Here is an 18,881-nt window from a genome sequence, read left to right as displayed (position 1 = left end):
CAAATTTTTCTATGAAAAAAAACATGGCATTTGTTAAATTTTAATATTAAGACATAACATTTTCCAAATTAAATATAAAAAAAATATTATTATTTCAATTGCGTTCGATATGAACTATATACCTAATTCAATTGGAGTATGCAACCTAGTCGAAACATGTAGGCAAATGTTTATTATGACGAATAAAAGTCTCACTGTTTGGATGACTCTCAAGTTCACGGTTTCCACATCTTTATAAGAAATTTTTTGTTCTCGCTAACTCCTTGTTCCGTGTCTAGCTCTTGTATCATCTGTGACAAAAAAAAAATAATGGGAAAACTCGCATATGAGTTTATTATTTTTTTATTTTTTATTTTTTTTATTTTTTTTGAGTATCTTTGGCACATGAACTCAATCTTCTCAAGATAGTAACAATATATTTTGTAGGCTTGCAATCATAAAGGCTGGATATTCTATTTTTGTGAATATGGATATATTTATGGTTATTTTTTTTTTAATAAAATAATTTATTAAAGGAATTACACAATTAAAAAAGAAAATAAAAAAAAGAGTGAGTTTTCCCGTGATAAATATTCATGTGCAGCGTGATTAAAAAAGAGGAAAAAAAACTAGTGGCTGAAATTTGTCCACGTGTCAGTTAGATTCTAGGCTAGTTTCACGGGCTATGCTTATTATGACTTATTATAATGTTATTAGAAAACAAAATATAAATTATTTAAAATTAAGAACCAAACTTCCCCAATAAAAGATAATTGAAAATGGTTAATAGCTAATTTTTTAATTTTATAAAGTACACAAAAGAGAGAATCTCATCACGTTGTGCTAATTTAATATAATATTATATTACTTAAATGTTTATTTTTTTATAATAAAATTTTTGGTTTAATTACAATATCAAGGATCGTGAAGCTACTAAAATAATTAGATTATTTATTTATTTATTTTCAATAAATTTAGAATATTTAATTTTATATTTTATAATAACAAATTTATTAATGGAAAATTTGTACTGATTGGAGTGGAATTCAACCAATTAGGAAATTATAACATATCCACAAACCAGGAATAGAAAACATTCCAATTCCCCTCGTGAAATTCTCTATTTATTTTTGTGGGAGTCTCTGGATAAAGTGAATAGGGTGTGATGGAGACACGTATATAATCACCGTCCCTGACTGACTCTTGTTTAGCTAAGAGAAAATCTTATCTCGATTCCTTATAATTTCTTATTTAAACGAAGAATCCATCTGTATCCATCTATCTTAACTATTTTTTAATGGGTTTGTGGTTAATTTTTACAAAAATGAAGTTTTTGGACAAAATTAAAATAAATTACGCATAAAATTGAGAAAGGAATAATTTAAAAAAAAAAAAAAGAAAAAAAGAAAAAAAAAAGAAAAAAAGAAAAACCATGTGAGGCGAGAAGGTACCAGAAGAGAAGAGAAGATGACAGTGCGCGCATCAATGGATCCTCTTTCACTCTCAACGGACACTGTGGGGTCTCTGAAAGCGACAGAAAATGGAAACTTTTTCAAAATGGGGCGGCAAGAAATTTCCACTTCGTTAATGGAATCTCTGCTCTCTCGTTCTCCTATAAACTTCTTCTTTCCACCACTACCCCTTCGCTCATCTTCCCCTCTCTGCAATTCTTCCTCTGTTTTCTCTCTTCAATTTCTTCACCCTGCACCATGGCCAAGGATTCTGAAGCTGGTGGATTCGCCGCCAAGGACTACCACGACCCACCTCCGGCGCCGTTGATCGACGTCGAGGAGTTCACTCAGTGGTCATTCTACAGAGCCATCATTGCCGAGTTCATCGCCACGCTTCTGTTCTTGTACGTTACTGTTCTCACTGTCATTGGCTACAGCAGCCAGTCCGACGTCGACCAGGGGGGCCATATCTGCGGCGGGGTCGGCATTCTCGGCATCGCTTGGGCCTTTGGTGGAATGATCTTCGTTCTTGTTTACTGCACCGCTGGGATTTCCGGTGAGTTTTATGAGATTTCTGTCGAAATCAGCTTGTGGGTTTTGGTGGGTTTTAGTAAATATGTGTTCATCCCGTTTTTGCAGGTGGGCATATCAATCCGGCGGTGACATTTGGGTTGTTTTTGGCACGGAAAGTGTCGTTGGTGAGGGCCGTTTTGTATATGGTGGCTCAGTGTGTTGGAGCCATTTGTGGATGTGCGTTGGTCAAATCGTTTCAGAAGGGTCTCTACAATCGCTACGGCGGTGGAGCCAATTCGCTAGCTGAAGGTTACAGCACCGGCACCGGCTTAGCCGCTGAGATTATCGGAACCTTCGTTCTTGTCTACACTGTCTTCTCTGCTACGGATCCCAAGAGAAGCGCTAGAGATTCTCACATTCCTGTAAGTTGAATACTTAAATCTCCAAGAAAAGCTTCTAATTCCATAGCCTAATGATCTTGTTTGCCATTGAAATCAAAGGTACTAGCACCACTCCCAATTGGGTTCGCCGTGTTCATGGTTCACCTGGCCACCATTCCGATCACCGGCACCGGTATTAACCCAGCTCGAAGCTTCGGCGCTGCGGTGGTGTTCAACCACAGCAAGCCCTGGGATGACCATGTAATTCTCTTCCTTAACAACCCTTAACAACACCTGATTTTCTGAACTTCAAATCTGAATGTTTTTGTTCCTTTTGTGTTCATCTGAAACAGTGGATTTTCTGGGTTGGACCCTTCATTGGAGCTCTCATTGCCGCGTTTTATCACCAGTTCATATTGAGAGCTGGAGCAGTTAAAGCTCTGGGATCCTTCAGGAGTACCCACAGCGTCTAATGATGGAAGAAGAAGCAAGGTTTTAGATCTAAATGTTCATCGCCATGGATGAAACCTGAGTTTCCTTTTAGTTAAGGGGCACTTCTTTTATCTGTGCCCTTCTTCACTGCTCTTTATCTGTTTCTTCTTCTGCTATATTTTGTGTTGCTGTAGTACTTCAATTCTCTCTAATTTGTGTAAATTTGCTCTTGTTTTAGCCACCAATTTGAAGGTTCCTGTTATAAAATTGCAAAACAAAGTTGGTTTGCTTTGAGAAATGGGATAATCCATATTTTATATATTGATCATTCGATACAAGTTGTGAAAATTTTATGAACTTTTTGTTCATAAAAAAGGTACAGTGACTAGGGATTTACAAAGCATTTGTACAAAACTCAAACCAAATAATAAAATGATAGAATGATGAGTGTATGCATCATTTAGTTTACATTCTAGACAATTCAGATGCGACAGAAGACTCATAAAAGAATAACTTTTCTATGGTTTCCAATTGGCTACACCACTTAGCTTCAATGAGATAGGGGAAAAAAGAGAACCTTCAACTCAGCCGTTCCTGATTCCCACTAATATCAGCGTCCTAAATGTCCTTTCCATGCAGCTGCTTCTCATACAGAAGTCTTGATTCCTCCAGCTGCTTGGAAACCTAATCATTAAGTAAAAACCAATAACAAAATTCAAACCCCACCAAATCTCCAAGAAACAAAGGATATTTCCAGAATCAAAGAACACAATGTAGAGATGAACATGATGAATCGGCTTCCTTCGTGTGAAACTGCCAAACCTGATGGACTTACGATCCATGTTTTCCTTCATTTGATTTAGATTCTATAATAGCGTGTTTATCAAATTCAATCATGAATTCCCACCAAATGTTAGTTTTCATTGTTGCTAAGTTCGGGCCTTGGGGGAGGGGGTACATAGAAAAGAGACGTACTTTAATTGAGTAAGCCATGGGCAATAAAGTATCTGGATCCATTGCATCCTCTGGGAAGTTTCGCAAAGCATGTATGAGGTTTTCAAAAGGCAACTTTACCTGTGTGAGAAACAAAAAGTTAATATTGGCACCTTGCAGCCATGGACATATGGCTGCAGAATCCATGTGAAGCAATTCATGTCTCACCAAGTCATCGTGGCAGTATTTTAGAAGAGCCAAACCAGCTTTAAAAACAATCCTAACACCCTGTCGTAGGAAACATTACTAGCAAGTGTGAACTTCTTTAAAGAAGAATTCTGTTGCAGAAAAGGATGTATATGGTTTGAAGTAACCAACCTCATAAAGAAAGACATCCCAAATTCGTAGAGCCAAATGGAAGGGGACGGAGTAAGAGAAAACGGTAATAAACCATTGGCTAGCGTACATGCTAGGATTTATCATCTCTCGAGTAAAATGCTCACCAAGCTTAGGCAGCTGCTCTCTCACAAGGTTATCAAATTGAAATAGGTACTGCTGCACTAGAGGAAGCCCCGCCTATCAAAAAAAAAAAAAAAAAAAAAGTTCTTCAAATGAAACTCAACATAGTTCAATCGAAGTACTTAACATCTGATACAACACATACAAACGTAATTGACGGCAAGACTTCAGACCAATTTGTAAATTATGCACCAACGTACATTTAGCAGACTACTCTAAAGTAGTTTATGCAAGTCTATAACCATTCATTAGTCATAAGCACCTGGTCCTTCAGAAACCATCGTTGGATGAATAAAAACAAATGAAAAGCATATCAGAAGCAAAATAAAATTTAGAACAAAAATCTGTCACGAAGAGTTGTAATCTGGTTATTCAACGATAGAAAGGTAGCAGATTGGGGCAATCTCCAGGAACTTTTTGAGTAAATTTAGACATAGTCGAGGTCAGAATTGAGGGAAGTTGGATCGATTAATTATATTCACTAGCAAATCGTTCTTAAAGTTAGTGCTAGAATAGAGTACCTAAATTCTAGATAGTTCATTAACTTGATCAAGTGAAAGTCCAAGGGAAAAACTCAATTCTTTGTTGATATCTTGCTCTTAAGCGGATAACACCAGTAAGAGAAAAACAAAAGTGTGAATTACTTGTGAAGAAGCAGCTGACACTGAACATCTCTTTCGAATTTCCTGGTTTAGGTAGGACTGTGCAGGGTACTAGAAAAAATTGGCATTGGAGCATATGGTGTGGGCTTATTCAAAGAGTTAAACATTTCGCCTACAAAAAATTGGCCCTGAAGCTTATGTTGTTTGCTTGTTCAAAGAGTTTAACATTTCACCTACATGCAATGTGGCAGACATATCAGAATATGAACCTACCGAACAAGTTTCAGCCAATATTTAACCCAGGAACAAAGCACCAGAAGGGAGATGATGTCCATTCATTTGTCCTGATTCTCAAAATTTCAGGACTACTAACTATTATAAAGTTGAACTCAAAATAAAGGAGAGATCTCGAAGAATAGAGTTACCAGATATAATCCTTCCATAGGAGCATGAACTGCACCTTTAAGTAATGCGACCAACAACCAGAACGCATCCTCTTCACTCATATAGAGAAGCAACAAACCAGCTAAAAATCCCATCCCCTACAAGCTCAAAAACATTGCATACCGTTCACCCAATACAGTTGTTTAAACATGACCAATGATAAAATATAGAAGATCCAGAACCTGAACATATCCAACATTCCGATCAAAAACTGAATACGCCTTTAAAACATTGTAGAGAGATCTTTGACCGGGCCCATGTCTCTGTTGGAAGAAGACATGGGAAGGAAAGGTACGGGAGATATCTCGAATGATATCCAATTCAGAGGCTGATGTCTCATATATTACCAATTGCTGTAAACAAAAACATTACTACTTGATTACCATCATCCTTGGGACTTGATTTATAAGAGTCTGAAAAATGGCATAAAGTAACATTTTCATGAACTGAAAGAAAAACATGTGAGGGAAGTATGAGAAATATCTAAATGTATATACAATTCCAAGGAACCGATTGCGGAAAAAATATGCCATTTAATACCATAATCCTTAGAACTATGTATTTATAAAACTACTAAAGAAGGCCACAAAAATAATAATCTATTGACCTTGTTGTATAAGATAAGCCTAAAGGTTTCTACTTTACTGATGACTAACGCAAATAAAAGGTTACCATTGCATTCTCACTACACATCACACCCAGTAGTAGCTGCGATACATGTCAATCAATATATAGTAGCATCTATAGTCAGTCAGACTAATCAATCAATATATAGTAGCATCTATAGTCAGTCAGACTAATCAATCAATATATAGTAGCATCTATAGTCAGTCAGACTAATCAATCAATATATAGTAGCATCTATAGTCAGTCAGACTAATCATATCATACGACACCTCACAAAATGAAACATGAAGTGGTTAAGTCCCACACATATTTCGTGATCAATGTCGATCATACATTTGCTTCCTTTTTTCATTTGAGATGCCAGTCAAATTTTACAAGAAAACACATTCATTAATAAGAATGAAAAATTATAACCCCGGTACATTAAATATCTAAAGCTTTTAAAAGAGCCATGTATACTTTTAAAACTTGACACTTCAAAAACTATTTAGGATACAGAAACCAACTACTTTTTAGATTATTAGGAAGTTTACAACAAAAATATTTGGAAAAACTCATTTTAAGACCATAACCTCAACCAAATTCCAAAGTCTCAATACCTCATAAACTCCAGGATTCATCAACAATAAGTCTCGACTTCCAGAAATCAACTGCCAAACAAGACCTCTTAAACAATCAGGAATACCTTTCCTTATACGCCTTTTAACAACGTTAGGTTTTCTCCTAACGTAATGCTTCCAGTCACTCCCTCCAACTCCAATCATCTTCCTCCATTTTCTAACTCTCCTTTCCTCCCTGAAATTGTAGGATATCCATAACGCATAATCAGCACAATCCTTGATAAAGAAAAGCAGAATGTCAAAGAAATTATTGAGCTATGAATAAAAGCATACCTCTCATTAACATTGGTGGACCGGTTCTTGGTTGTAACATCTGGAGAACTATTATGTTCCTGCTTTAAGAATCCAAATCTGTCTACTTGTTTGGGCGAAGGAAGTGGACCTGGTTCTAAGTCATCTATCCTTTTCCTTTCCATTCCACCATTATATATGCGCTACCAGCAGATAATGTTCCTCTGCCTTCTTTAACATGATAGACATTTTACTGCCTACAAAATATAGGCGAACAAGATCCAACAAGTAAATATAGTAGGTAAAAGGTAAGCCACTTTTAAGAGCAGGCATCATATAAAAATGCAGTAAAATAACAACTTCACTAGAACTTCAGGGAGTACAAAAATAGTCTAGTTAATATAGAGTTCAAAATAAGAATCCAAACATTATGTGAGAACTACTATTCATAAAAATGCAAAAACGACAAACTAATTTTGAGTTGTTTGATGATAATTGTAATCACAGCATACCAGATCGTAAGATTTCATCCATTTCAAAATACCCACAAGTTCCCAATAACAACTGTGTTCCAATACTAAAAGATTAAGAAAACCAACAAGTTCTGGCAACAAGAGGCTTAAATTTCAAAAGATTAAAAATGGTGAGTAACTACTAACACCATGGAAGGATATTTCAAACCTACACAACTACTACAGACACGGCCATTTACAATGACATAGAAGTTGACAATATTATTCCATTCGAGGAAACCCAAAAATCTAGTATTATAACAAAAGAATTAGATAAAATCATCATCTCAAGCTACTTCACAATAATTCAAGAAATAACAAGACAGAAATCAAATTTAAACAAGGCAGATGGAGCAGCAACAACTGAACGCACAACCCCATACTAATTTTTTTTTTTTTTTTTTTTTTTTTTTTTTTTTTGACGGTGAAACAAATAAGAAAACAAACCATATTTCACCAATTTTTATGGCAGAATAGTTAGCTCTGGTTTTAATCTTTAGTTATTAAATTACACTGATTTCGTGAACAAGATTTTTGGAGAAAGAGAAATAAACATAAAGCCAGTAGTTTTCCTTTTCCTATGCTCATCTTAAGAAACAAAAAGGTACTACTACTGAATGTACATTGTGTAAGAACTTGTCTGACAAGAATGGCAAATGATTTAAACCAAAAGTGAACAACATCGAGAAGTTTAACACTGAGCCAAATTCAATGATTACCATCCATCAGAAACAAGATGCAAAATCCTTATATGGTCATCCTTGCATTCTGATGTAAATATTCAATCAGGTTCTTCTTTTTTCAAACATCACATACAAACAGGATTTTATGTTAGTTTGCAAATTAAGCCTGTTTGATAAACATTTGGTTTCTGGTTTTTGTTCTTGTTTTTTTTTTTTTAAACTGTGCTTGTATTTTAATTCTCTCTATAATGGATTTCATATTTTCAAGATAAGATTTGAATTTTTAACAAAATTTTAATGACAAAAACTAGTGTTTCTGAATTTCCAAAACTTGACTTGGTTTTTGAAAAGCTAAATTAGTGAATGAATTAGTATTTAAATACTACCTGAAAAACATATCTCTCTCTCAAAAAAACGAGAAGTTTAGCATATTCCTCTGTGGCCTTAGTATCTCTTGCATGGCATTGAATTATCCACTTGCTTAATTTATCTACACTAAGTAGAGGGACGAACTTGAAATTTGCGACGGGAATCAAACGTCTATAGCAAAATACAGAAAGGTTAGACCAGGCGCAGTTCTAGTAAATAAACATTCTGTTTTGGCTGGAATGAAAAGATGGAATGCAGGATGGAGAATACAAAATAAGTGGTGTTTATTGAGTTGGCTTCGTCAATTAGACATCCGATCATCTTCCCAGCCGAAAGGGAATACAAAATAGAGAAAATTCATCAAATTTCCGCAAAATGTTCACAAAACGAAAAAGGATCTTAAGTTTATTCCTGATCCGAGGAGACTACAATTCAATCCCCTAAATTCAACTACGCAGAGAAATTTTAATCCAAAGTTGGTCAAAAACAAATGAACAGCCACAAATAAAGATGAAATCAAATGTGAAAAAAATACAGATGCCAATCGAAACTTGTTCAATCAACTAGAAACGATGGAGATACGTACCCGAAGTGAAAGGATGAGAAACAGTTCGATTACGAAGATGAGAATCAGAGAGAATTTGGAACACGAAGCGACAGGTCCTGCGAGGAACACAAATCCCGTCCCCTGAAGAAGAAGAAGGGTGGAACGGAAATATTTGAATTTCTATTTTAGAATTAAGAAATCTATTTTTTTTATTTTTTTATAAAAATAAGTAAATCAATAATTAAAATCTTATTATAAAAATCGTTAATATTATTGAAAGAAATATATGAACTTTATTTTCCTTAAATAGTTTTATAGACAAAAATAGGTTGAGAAAATATATACAAAAATATTTTTAAAAAAATTATTATTTTCTTGTTAAATATCTATTTTGGAGTTTTAATTATTCTTATGAAAAATTAATAAGATATTTATTCTTTACCATTAATTTTTTAATAAAAATAATAATTATTTTTTCTTCACTTCACTTACTCTGCCACTGCTCTGCTTCTCCTCCAACCTTCAGCCCACGTCTAAGCATGTTGTAGCCGGAGCCGGTTGCGGGTTTCCCGCCGGAGACTACCTCCGACGAGTTTTTGCGGCGGTCTTTTGATAGAGCTGACGAACAATGCAGCGTTTACAGTGTCGTTTGGATGTTCAGTAGCACCCATAGCAACAACATAATCCTTAATTAATTGAATTACATGTAGAAAATTAGCGGGCTAAGTAAATATTTTGGACCAACACAAAAAGTTTAATTGGGTTGTCCCGTTGTCATTTTTTTAGAAAAACTCTACATGTTCACGTTACATTACCAACTAAATCTCACACAACTCATAATGCGTTATTAACATCGGTTGCAAATGTCAAATATTCTTAATTTTCATAATAATCATAAAAGGAAGGTAGGGTAGAGGTGGACGGTAATTTTTTTTTTTTTTTTTTTTTATCAATTTGGTTGAGTTGACTAAATAAAATGTCAAACTTGGAGACCAAATTTTCGATTTTCTAAAAATTCAATTCAATTAAAAAAAATGTATATCTAACCTAATTTTTATGATTTGGGTTGCATAGTCTAAAATGATTGATCTCTCGAGTCCGAAAATAAAATTTTAAATAAAAAAAAAAGCGAAAACGAAAAATATTTGGAAAATGACATTACAAAAAGCGAAATATTATTTGAACTTTGGTTCCACCGAAGAGATATATTTGGATGTGACAATTGATGAACTATAGAAATATCTATTTTCAAACAAAATCATATATTAATTTTGGACCCCCTACCGCAGCGGCGCCGTTTTGGCGGTTTCTCCACCAGCAACTTGCGCGACAGGAGCCGCTGGCTGGCGCTGCCCATATTATCATATTCCACGCATCTCTACAATACTCCAAACCATATAATAAAAATATAACATATGGTATGGTTGGAATTTATTATTTCATTTTTTCCTTATTATATGCCCCTAACATTAAATCATTTGGATTCTATTAAGCTACTAATAGCATACTCCACAATTAATATTATATTCCCAAGTTGTTATAATTAATGCGGGTTTAGGGTGCTTTTACCCAAAAATAAATAAACTTTGCTTATAAGCTAAATAAATCTTAATAACTATTTTGCTATTTTATATTTTTATTTATGAAATAAAGTCGTTTAGATCCCGTTCAATAACTTTCTTTCATAGATTCCCTTCTTGAAGTCATAGTCAGCAATCCGCTCTTATATGTACGATTAAGGTTGTTATACACGAACAAAATAAAAAAATAAAAAAAAACGAATTTTTCAGCTTCTGATTTTTTACATGAAAAAGGTTACAATATCGATAGAGGCATTTGAGAATTTACTCTTAGCTAGTTGAACTAGTACTCGCACTCAGTGGGGCAACGATTATGCAACATTTGTTCTAGCCCAGCGAACAAATCAATTGTGGGAAATTTGGATTTTGCAGACAACGTCGGCGTATGTTCAAGCCTCGAGTCACATTTGAGAGAGTTGTTTTAGAAAATGTGGGCGAAAAAACACATTGAATACAATTTGAAATAAAGTAGAGAAGCTAAAAGTGAGCAAGCAACAACAATGATTTTGATAGCATATAACCAATTAGGAAAAAGTGATAGCTAGTCATATCCCTTATAGTACATTTTTTTTTGGCATTTTAGCCCTGACGTGTGTAAACATGATTTTGGTGAACGGTCATATATTGAGGTCTGTCTAAGATGAAAACATGTAAAAGGGGTTTGGAACAGACATGCAACCATGGACAATACGTCGTGGACAAGCATGATCGAGACATCCGACATACAGTCATAAACAACACTCTTTGAACAAGTATGACTGTGACACATAGCATCGATAACAAATTGTCCTAAAATTGTTGGACAAGGTATGAATTTGATTATCATATATGCCCTAAAGATTAGAGGCAGTGTTCATACATGAGATTTGATGTCAGGTGATAAATCTCCAACTTGAAAGTTTAGAGCTAATATCATGTGTTATGGGAATTAATTAGGATATTTAATGAGTTTGACTTGTATATTTAATTTAATTCTTAGGGACATGGAATATATATTTCATAAAATAACTTTATTATTAATTAAACTATATCATGTGCTTAAGAGACCAAAGTTTGAGTAATGTGTATTATTAAAATTAAGAATATGATTTTTTTTTGTTAAGGTCAATTATTTTGTGATATTAATTTATTAAAAGACATGATTTTTAGAGGAGGGATATGCTCGAAAATAATAGGAATAAAATCAACGTTAATATTATATTTCAAAAATATATTTAAACTTTCAAAATTACATTACTATCCTTAATTTTGAAAGGTAAAATAAAATAAATAAATAAAAAAACTCAGTAACATGTGAGATCTACTTGATAGGAGAGAGAGAACAAAACATCCCTTCGGTGTCATGGGGCTTGAGTTATTACCAATGGTATCAGACACTGAACGGTCGGTGTGTCAGGGAGGACACTGGCTCCCAAAAAGATGAACCGTAAACTTTAAATATTAAAATTTCAAATAATTCGAAGAAAAAAAATCTTTAATTGAATTTTAAGAACGTTAGCCTAAATAATTCAAAAGAAGTTATGCATCAAACCAACCATTTTAAAAATGATATCAAATTGTAAATGAGGTATCTTAGATAGATACTCCATGACAGAGATCACATGGAAAAGCTTTGGATTGGCCCTTAGATATGTAGGTGTGTGGGTTAATAAGACGATATCATTTGTCTACGAAATCTTAATTATATGATCTATGTTTCTTCCGAACCTTAATTATATGAACTTCTTATTTTTCAAACCCTAATTATATAGTCCTCTTTCTTCCACGCGGATTGAAGAGAGAAACAAAACATTTCTTATAAGAGTGTGAATCTCTCTGCACTAAACGCGTTTTAAAATTATAAAGTTGACGATGATACGTAACAAGCCAAAACGGACAATATCTACTAGGGGTGAGTTTGGATTGTAACACTTTTAAATCCTAATTGTACGAACCTCTTTTCTTCTAGACTTGAATTATGCGAACCCTTTATCTTCCAAATCTCAATCATATGAACTTCTTATTTTTCAAATCCTAATTATATAATCCTCTTTCTTCGTATGAGATCCCACATTGGTGAAAGAAAGAAACAAAACATTTCTTACAAGAGTGTGGAAACCTCTCTCTAGTATACGCGTTTTAAAACGACGATGTTACGTAATGAACCAAAGTGAACAATATTTACTAGCGGTGAGCTTGAACTGTAACACTTCCCAACACTAACGGTACGAATCGAACCGAATTATGTGATCTTTAACAATGGTGGGTTAGCCATGGTGGGCTGCCTCTACAACCACAAGCCAAAATGTCATTCCATGTTTGGTTGGGTGGTGACACACCCATGATTCCTTCAACACACCCAATAGTTGGGGGTCCCATTTGTGAAAAATACATATATTTCTTCATTGGAACAAAATCCTCCTTAAAAGATATAGTTTGATTAAAGAAGATCTTTCCAATTTAATATGATTTCCCCTTTTTTTTTTCTTATTTTTAATTTGATTGGTCGATCGGTGAACTAACTACTCGATTGGATTTGTTTTTGTTTAAAAATTCATCATTTTGTTCTTTTCTATCGTAAAATGTTAATGATTGATTTTAAGCGACTTTTATTCGATAATATACACTTTATCTATTCATTCAATGTGTCAAATCCCATGTATTAATAACATTTTTGCAAGTTGTGACATTCAAAACATCTTAAATGGAGGGACATTAGATGAATATGGATGAAGTTTTAACTATTTATACAATGAATTAAGAAGAGCAAATGTATAAATAAAGTCATTGTACTTAAAAATTAAAGCAAACCCATGTGAAATAAAGGGTTTTAGAAAGAATACGTTAGATCCCACATCGATTGTAGAAGGGAACAAGTGTGAATCGATTCCAAACATTTTTTTTTATAAGAATGTGGAAATCTCTTCCTAGTAGACACATTTTAAAATCTGAAAAGAAAGTTGAAAAGGAAAAGCTCAAATAAGATAATATCTGGTAGCGGTGATCTTGTTATGTTACAGAACCCATTTCGAAAAATTAGATTTTGGGTCGAATTCAACTCATTAGATGAAAGAGGAGCATGGTTAGAGCTCGAGATTGGTCACTTCAATTTGGTAGACAAAACAGGTTCATTGGATGAAGGGGTGGGTGACCCTACAATTGGACAAGATTTGACCAATAAGATATGTGTTGTGTAAGAAATGGGATCTTAAAGAAGAGCCAATTGGGTTTTGGGTTTGACTCACATCCAAATTGGAGTAAAATTTGACTTAGAGTGAGTGGGCAGGCAGCCATTTGATTCCAACCAAACAAGCCATACACTTCTGACCATGCACCCATGTGATCCAATTTGGCATTTTTGCTTCAATCCTACTGAATCTCTCTCTCTTATGCTATTAGATTCCACGTCAATGGGAGAAAGGAACGACACCGATTAGAGAGGAACGAGTGTCAGCAAGGACGCTGGCCCCAAATAGAAGTAGATTGTGAGATCCCACATCGATTAGAGAGAAGAACGAGTGGAAACCTCTCCCTGGCAGACACATTTTAAAATTCTTAAGGAGAGGCCTGAGAAGGAAAGCTCAAAAGAAGACAATATCTACTAGTAGTGAGCCTGAGCTGTTACAAAAACATTTCTTACAAGGGTGTAGAAACATCTCCCTCCATAGCATACACATTTTAAAATCGTGAGGCTAACGCTGAGGACCAAAGAGGACAATATCTACTAGTGATGAGCTTGGACTGTTACATAGTTTCGAATCAAGTTAAATTACAAGTTTTTTTTTTTTTTTTTTTTAATGGTTATGCCAACATAAGTCGTTGATTTATTCAATATTTTTTAAAATGCACGATTTTATTTCTTTCAAATGGGACAAAAGAAAAAATGTATTAAGCTTGGCGTGTTGTGAGCTAAATTAATTTTTTTTTAATTATTTCAAACAAAATCATTAAAAAATAAAATAATTCTCCATTATTATTATTATTATTTCATTTTCCTTTGACATGTTTTTTTTAATGAAAAATAAAGTTTTTATTTCTTTCTTTTAAAAAAACAATGATTTTAATTTGTACATTAATTTATTAATTATGATTAGCCATCCAATTGCTATTAGTTAAACAAAAAATGGTTGAAAATAAAAAGAAAACCATTTTGAAAATATTTTTCAAATTAAAAATAAATAAATAAATAACCCAATTTTGTTTTTATCTTATTTGTGTCACTTGGATGGTGGACAAGCCATTATAGTGTTCACACCATTTAATTTTATATTAAATAATATATATATATATATAAATTATGATTAAAGAAAAATGTATTAAAATTTCAGAAAAAAAAACAAGGAATTTTAATTCCATGAGAAATTATTTTATTAAACGTAATTGATATTACGAGCAATAAAAGTTCTAATTTCATGTAAATTAAACTTAAAAATAAACTTAAAGAATTATTTAAAATTAAAGTTGAAATTAAAATGTATATTTTGGAGCTTAGTAGTATTTTATAAATGAATTTAATTAAGTAATATATATGTTCTCGGGATATAAATCTATCACTTAGTGGTTGAGGGTATAGACACTAACTACATTAACTACTTAAGATAGACTCGACAAGACAAAAACATGTTTTTTTAAGGTAGATATTTAATATCCTACCGTTAAATAGAGATGTTCATTTAACTTGAAAGGGACCTACCCTGAATAGGGGAGGGAGCACTGAATCATTTCCCTCATCCTCATCCGTCCCCACCCAACTCACCATCATATAAGTGTGGAAGACTATGTTAAATTTAAGTTTTTAGAAATCTTCCTGGTATTAATAAGATATTTTACATTATTTTTTTTTAATAGAAAGTGAATTTTTCAGGGGTGGTAAATGAAATAGGAGGCGGGGACAGGTTTCTTCGTTCTCGCTTGCTCGGTAAGCATCTATTAGGAATTACGACCCTCCACAATAATATGATATTGTCTGTTTTGAGCATAAACTCTGACTTTGCTCTTGGTTTCCCCAAAGTCTCGTATCAATGAAGATAGTATTCCTTAGTTATAAATCCATGATCGGGACTCCCTCCCAACAATCGTTAACATCTATAACACTCGATCAACTTAATTATATCTATTAAGATATCATACGTTAGAAGCTCGAATTCTCGAACATAGAATTGAGTAGATTAGATTAAAAATTTATGAGAAAAAGGAAATGAAGATGGAAGATATTAAAAAAAAAGGGATTAGGTTGGCAAGAAACTTTTGTCTGGTTGGCTGTTGCTCTGCCTTTTTGCCTCACCAGAGCTTGTTCTTATCGATGGAAACACACATAGACACATACACAGACACTCAAAATTTATGTAAATACCTAAGTTTCAAACGTCGACAACCACTTCATCTTCATTTTTTTCACCCTTTTCTCCTCTGTAAATTTGGTCGGATCATCTCCCTGCCGCCACTCTTACAGTAACTATGTCCAGTAGTTTCAGATGCCCAACGGGTCTAATCTAATTCCCTGCCGTAAAAAAATGGCGAAATCCACGTTCTCTCATCTCCTTTTTACCATTTCATTGTCTTCTTATTCTTCTTACTTGAGCAGCAAACCAATATATCTTCACATAACCCACTCACATACTCTGTTTTCAGTCCATGACACCGTTGAATCCATTCCAGAGCAACCCACCAGCGTGAGTAGCTTCGCTAAATCATGGGAATCGATCATACCCTTTTCAAATCTTGTAAATATCTTCCAACCCTTTGTGTTTTTTTGCAAGTTTTCTTCGTTTTCGCATCTGGGTTTGGATCAATGGCGCCTATTTCAGCCGCATTTGGTCCAGATGGATTCTTCTGCGCCATTGATGCCAGTGGTAAACAGGAAGTTATTTGTTGGGGCAAAAATAGCTCGTCTCTTTCGCCTTCTTCCTCATCTTCCACCTCCATCTTCTCCGTCGCTATCCCGCCAATGGCGGCTCTCTCCGGCGGCGAGGGATTTCTTTGTGGCATTTTAGCAAACACTTCGCGTGCGTATTGTTGGGGTTCGATAAATCCAGGTACAGATCTCGTCCCATTGGATTTTCGAAACACGGCTTATTCGCATATTGCCGCGGGAAAAAGCCATGTTTGTGCAATTAGAGGATCCTATTATTCTGATAGCGATTCAGGTCCTATAGATTGTTGGGATGTTTCAAGAGCTTCAAATAAGAATACCCTGATCTCTAAACAGAGTTCTCTGTTTTATAATCAATCGATTGCCAGCCTTGTCTTCAAAAGGGTTGTTTCCGGTGAAGGATTTAGCTGCGCCGAGCTTCGTGATGGAGGGATTCTTTGCTGGGGACCGAATTCCAACACTCTCGACGTTTCTAATGTTTCTGAAAACTACATCGTACTAGCCGCCGGAAAAGATGCTGTTTGTGGAATCTCAGAGGTTTCCGGTCGAGTTAAATGTTGGGGCAACGCCGATTCGTTCATTGGCCTTCCGACAGCCACTGGATACGTAACGTTGACCGCTGGAGAGGAACATTTCTGCGGCATCCGATGGGATACTCACGAAGTGGACTGTTGGGGTAGCTTGAATTCATCTTCAATTCCTAAAAACACAGGATTTATGGCAATTGCTTCATCTGATCGATCAATCTGTGGCATTAGAGAAGATAATCTTGTTCTTGATTGTTGGTTTTCTCATTCTTCTGAGGCTCCTCCTGGCAATGATCCTCCATTGGAGCTTTGTAGCCCAGGGCTATGCGCTCCAGGGCCTTGCCGTGAAGGGGAATTCTCTTTCAATGCCAGTATTCTAAATGAACCAGATTTGAAAAGCTTGTGTGTAAGGAAGGATCTGAACATTTGTTCACGTTGTGGAGTGAATTGCTCAAATGGGTTCTTCTTATCTAGCCCTTGTACTCAAAATTCTGACAGGATTTGCTCTGCTTGTTCTCTATGCCAGAACAGTTCTTGTTGGGATATCTGTGGAGTTCAGTCATCTCCTGAATCCAAGCAGAAGAATTGGCATCAATGGCGTAGTATATTGCTGATAATCGGCGGTTCGGTAGCTGGATTAGTCCTGATTCTTCTCGGTTGGTGTCTTCATCCTCGCGTTATCGCTTCGAAGGACGAGAGCAAGAAACAACACAAGTCGGAGCTGGAAACTGGTACTGAAACGGATTCTTGTGCTCCATTGGCTCCGTCTTGTCCCGGGATTGCTCAGATTTTTCGACTTTCGGAGTTGAAGGATGCAACCAATGGGTTCAAGGAGTTTAATGAGCTTGGTAGGGGAAGATATGGCTTTGTTTACAAGGCTGTGTTAGCTGATGGGCAGCAGGTTGCAGTGAAGAGGGCTAATGCTGCTACCATCATTCATACCAATAGTAGGGACTTTGAAATGGAGTTGGATATCCTTTGTAAGATAAGGCATTGTAATATTGTGAATCTGTTGGGGTACTGTTCTGAGATGGGAGAAAGGCTTCTTGTTTATGAATACATGCCGCACGGGACACTTTACGATCATCTCCATGGCGGGCTTTCTCCTTTGAATTGGACGCTTAGGTTGAAGATAGCGATGCAGGCAGCGAGGGGTTTGGAGTATCTGCATAAGGAACTCGTGCCTCCTGTCGTGCATCGAAATGTCAAAACTTTGAACATTCTTTTGGATTCCCATTGGGGTGCTAGAATTGCAGACTTTGGGCTTATTACATCGAACGACGACGACATTAGCGGGGATTTGACAAGCGATGTTTATGACTTTGGAATTGTGCTGCTAGAGATCATCAGTGGAAGGAAGGCTTATGACAGAGATTATACACCTTCAAGCATAGTTGAATGGGCAGTGCTTTTGATCAAGCAGGGTAAGGCTGCAGCCATTATAGATCGATACACTGCGCTACCGAGAAACGTTGAACCTCTACTTAAACTTGTTGATATAGCCGAATTGGCTGTAAGAGGAAAGGCCAGTGAGCGACCGACGATCTCTGATATCGCATCTTGGTTAGAGCAAATTGTTAAAGATGGGTTGATCTTGTAATCGTAGTTAGTACCCTAACACGGGTGCTCGGGTTCGAAACATACGTTTTGATCGATGGAACGGAACATATTCTTTTACAGCTTATGTGAGTGCTGCTCTCTCTTCAACTGTAAATTAGATTTTGAGCTTCAGCTTGTACATGAACACATACTTCATTGTTACACTATTTGTTTCAATAAAGGACTTGTCTGCTATAAGTTTCTAATGATTTCATTTCCATTTTGAGTATTCTTTAAATCTATATGGATAAGTAAACGATCAAATACGAAATGATATGATGAAATGATATGATGAAGATATGATTTTCTCTTCTTGCCTTATATGTTAGACATGAGAGACTGATGGTCCCATATTATCGTTCAATTTTATGGTTTATTCATACTTTTCTCAAAGGTATTCAGACCAGCCACGAGGTGGTGTGCTAGCAAGGACGCTGGGTGTTACGGTCATGTTTGTCCAAGACATATTGCTCATGGCCGCG

At 35.3% G+C, this 18,881-nt stretch overlaps 3 protein-coding genes across 3 annotated transcripts; 2 read left to right on the top strand and 1 right to left on the bottom strand.

The window, feature by feature from the left end:
- The first annotated feature begins 1,605 nt into the window (after nt 1–1,605).
- Nucleotides 1,606–3,083, top strand: LOC111463197 (aquaporin PIP2-1-like). The gene is made up of 4 exons (XM_023107047.1): nt 1,606–1,986; nt 2,070–2,365; nt 2,444–2,584; nt 2,677–3,083. Exons 1-4 carry the CDS (start codon nt 1,689–1,691, stop codon nt 2,794–2,796), a joined length of 855 nt encoding a protein of 284 aa, XP_022962815.1. The 5' UTR covers nt 1,606–1,688; the 3' UTR covers nt 2,797–3,083.
- Nucleotides 3,084–3,122: 39 nt separating this feature from the next.
- On the bottom strand, nt 3,123–9,045 carry LOC111463196 (EVI5-like protein). The gene is made up of 9 exons (XM_023107046.1): nt 8,882–9,045; nt 6,774–6,988; nt 6,480–6,675; nt 5,436–5,606; nt 5,235–5,351; nt 4,067–4,264; nt 3,917–3,976; nt 3,731–3,829; nt 3,123–3,439 (listed from the first exon to the last, which is right to left on the bottom strand). Exons 2-9 carry the CDS (start codon nt 6,914–6,916, stop codon nt 3,374–3,376), a joined length of 1,050 nt encoding a protein of 349 aa, XP_022962814.1. The 5' UTR covers nt 6,917–6,988; nt 8,882–9,045; the 3' UTR covers nt 3,123–3,373.
- Nucleotides 9,046–15,710: 6,665 nt separating this feature from the next.
- Nucleotides 15,711–18,608, top strand: LOC111463135 (serine/threonine-protein kinase-like protein CCR1). Its single transcript, XM_023106963.1, has one exon. It carries the CDS (start codon nt 16,094–16,096, stop codon nt 18,398–18,400), a length of 2,307 nt encoding a protein of 768 aa, XP_022962731.1. The 5' UTR covers nt 15,711–16,093; the 3' UTR covers nt 18,401–18,608.
- Nucleotides 18,609–18,881: the final 273 nt, after the last annotated feature.

Source organism: Cucurbita moschata, unplaced genomic scaffold (assembly GCF_002738365.1).
Source record: "Cucurbita moschata cultivar Rifu unplaced genomic scaffold, Cmos_1.0 Cmo_Scf00028, whole genome shotgun sequence".
NCBI lineage: Eukaryota > Viridiplantae > Streptophyta > Magnoliopsida > Cucurbitales > Cucurbitaceae > Cucurbita > Cucurbita moschata.
The sequence above is the reverse complement of the archived record's forward strand: the minus strand, read 5'-3'. Positions and strand labels throughout refer to the sequence as shown.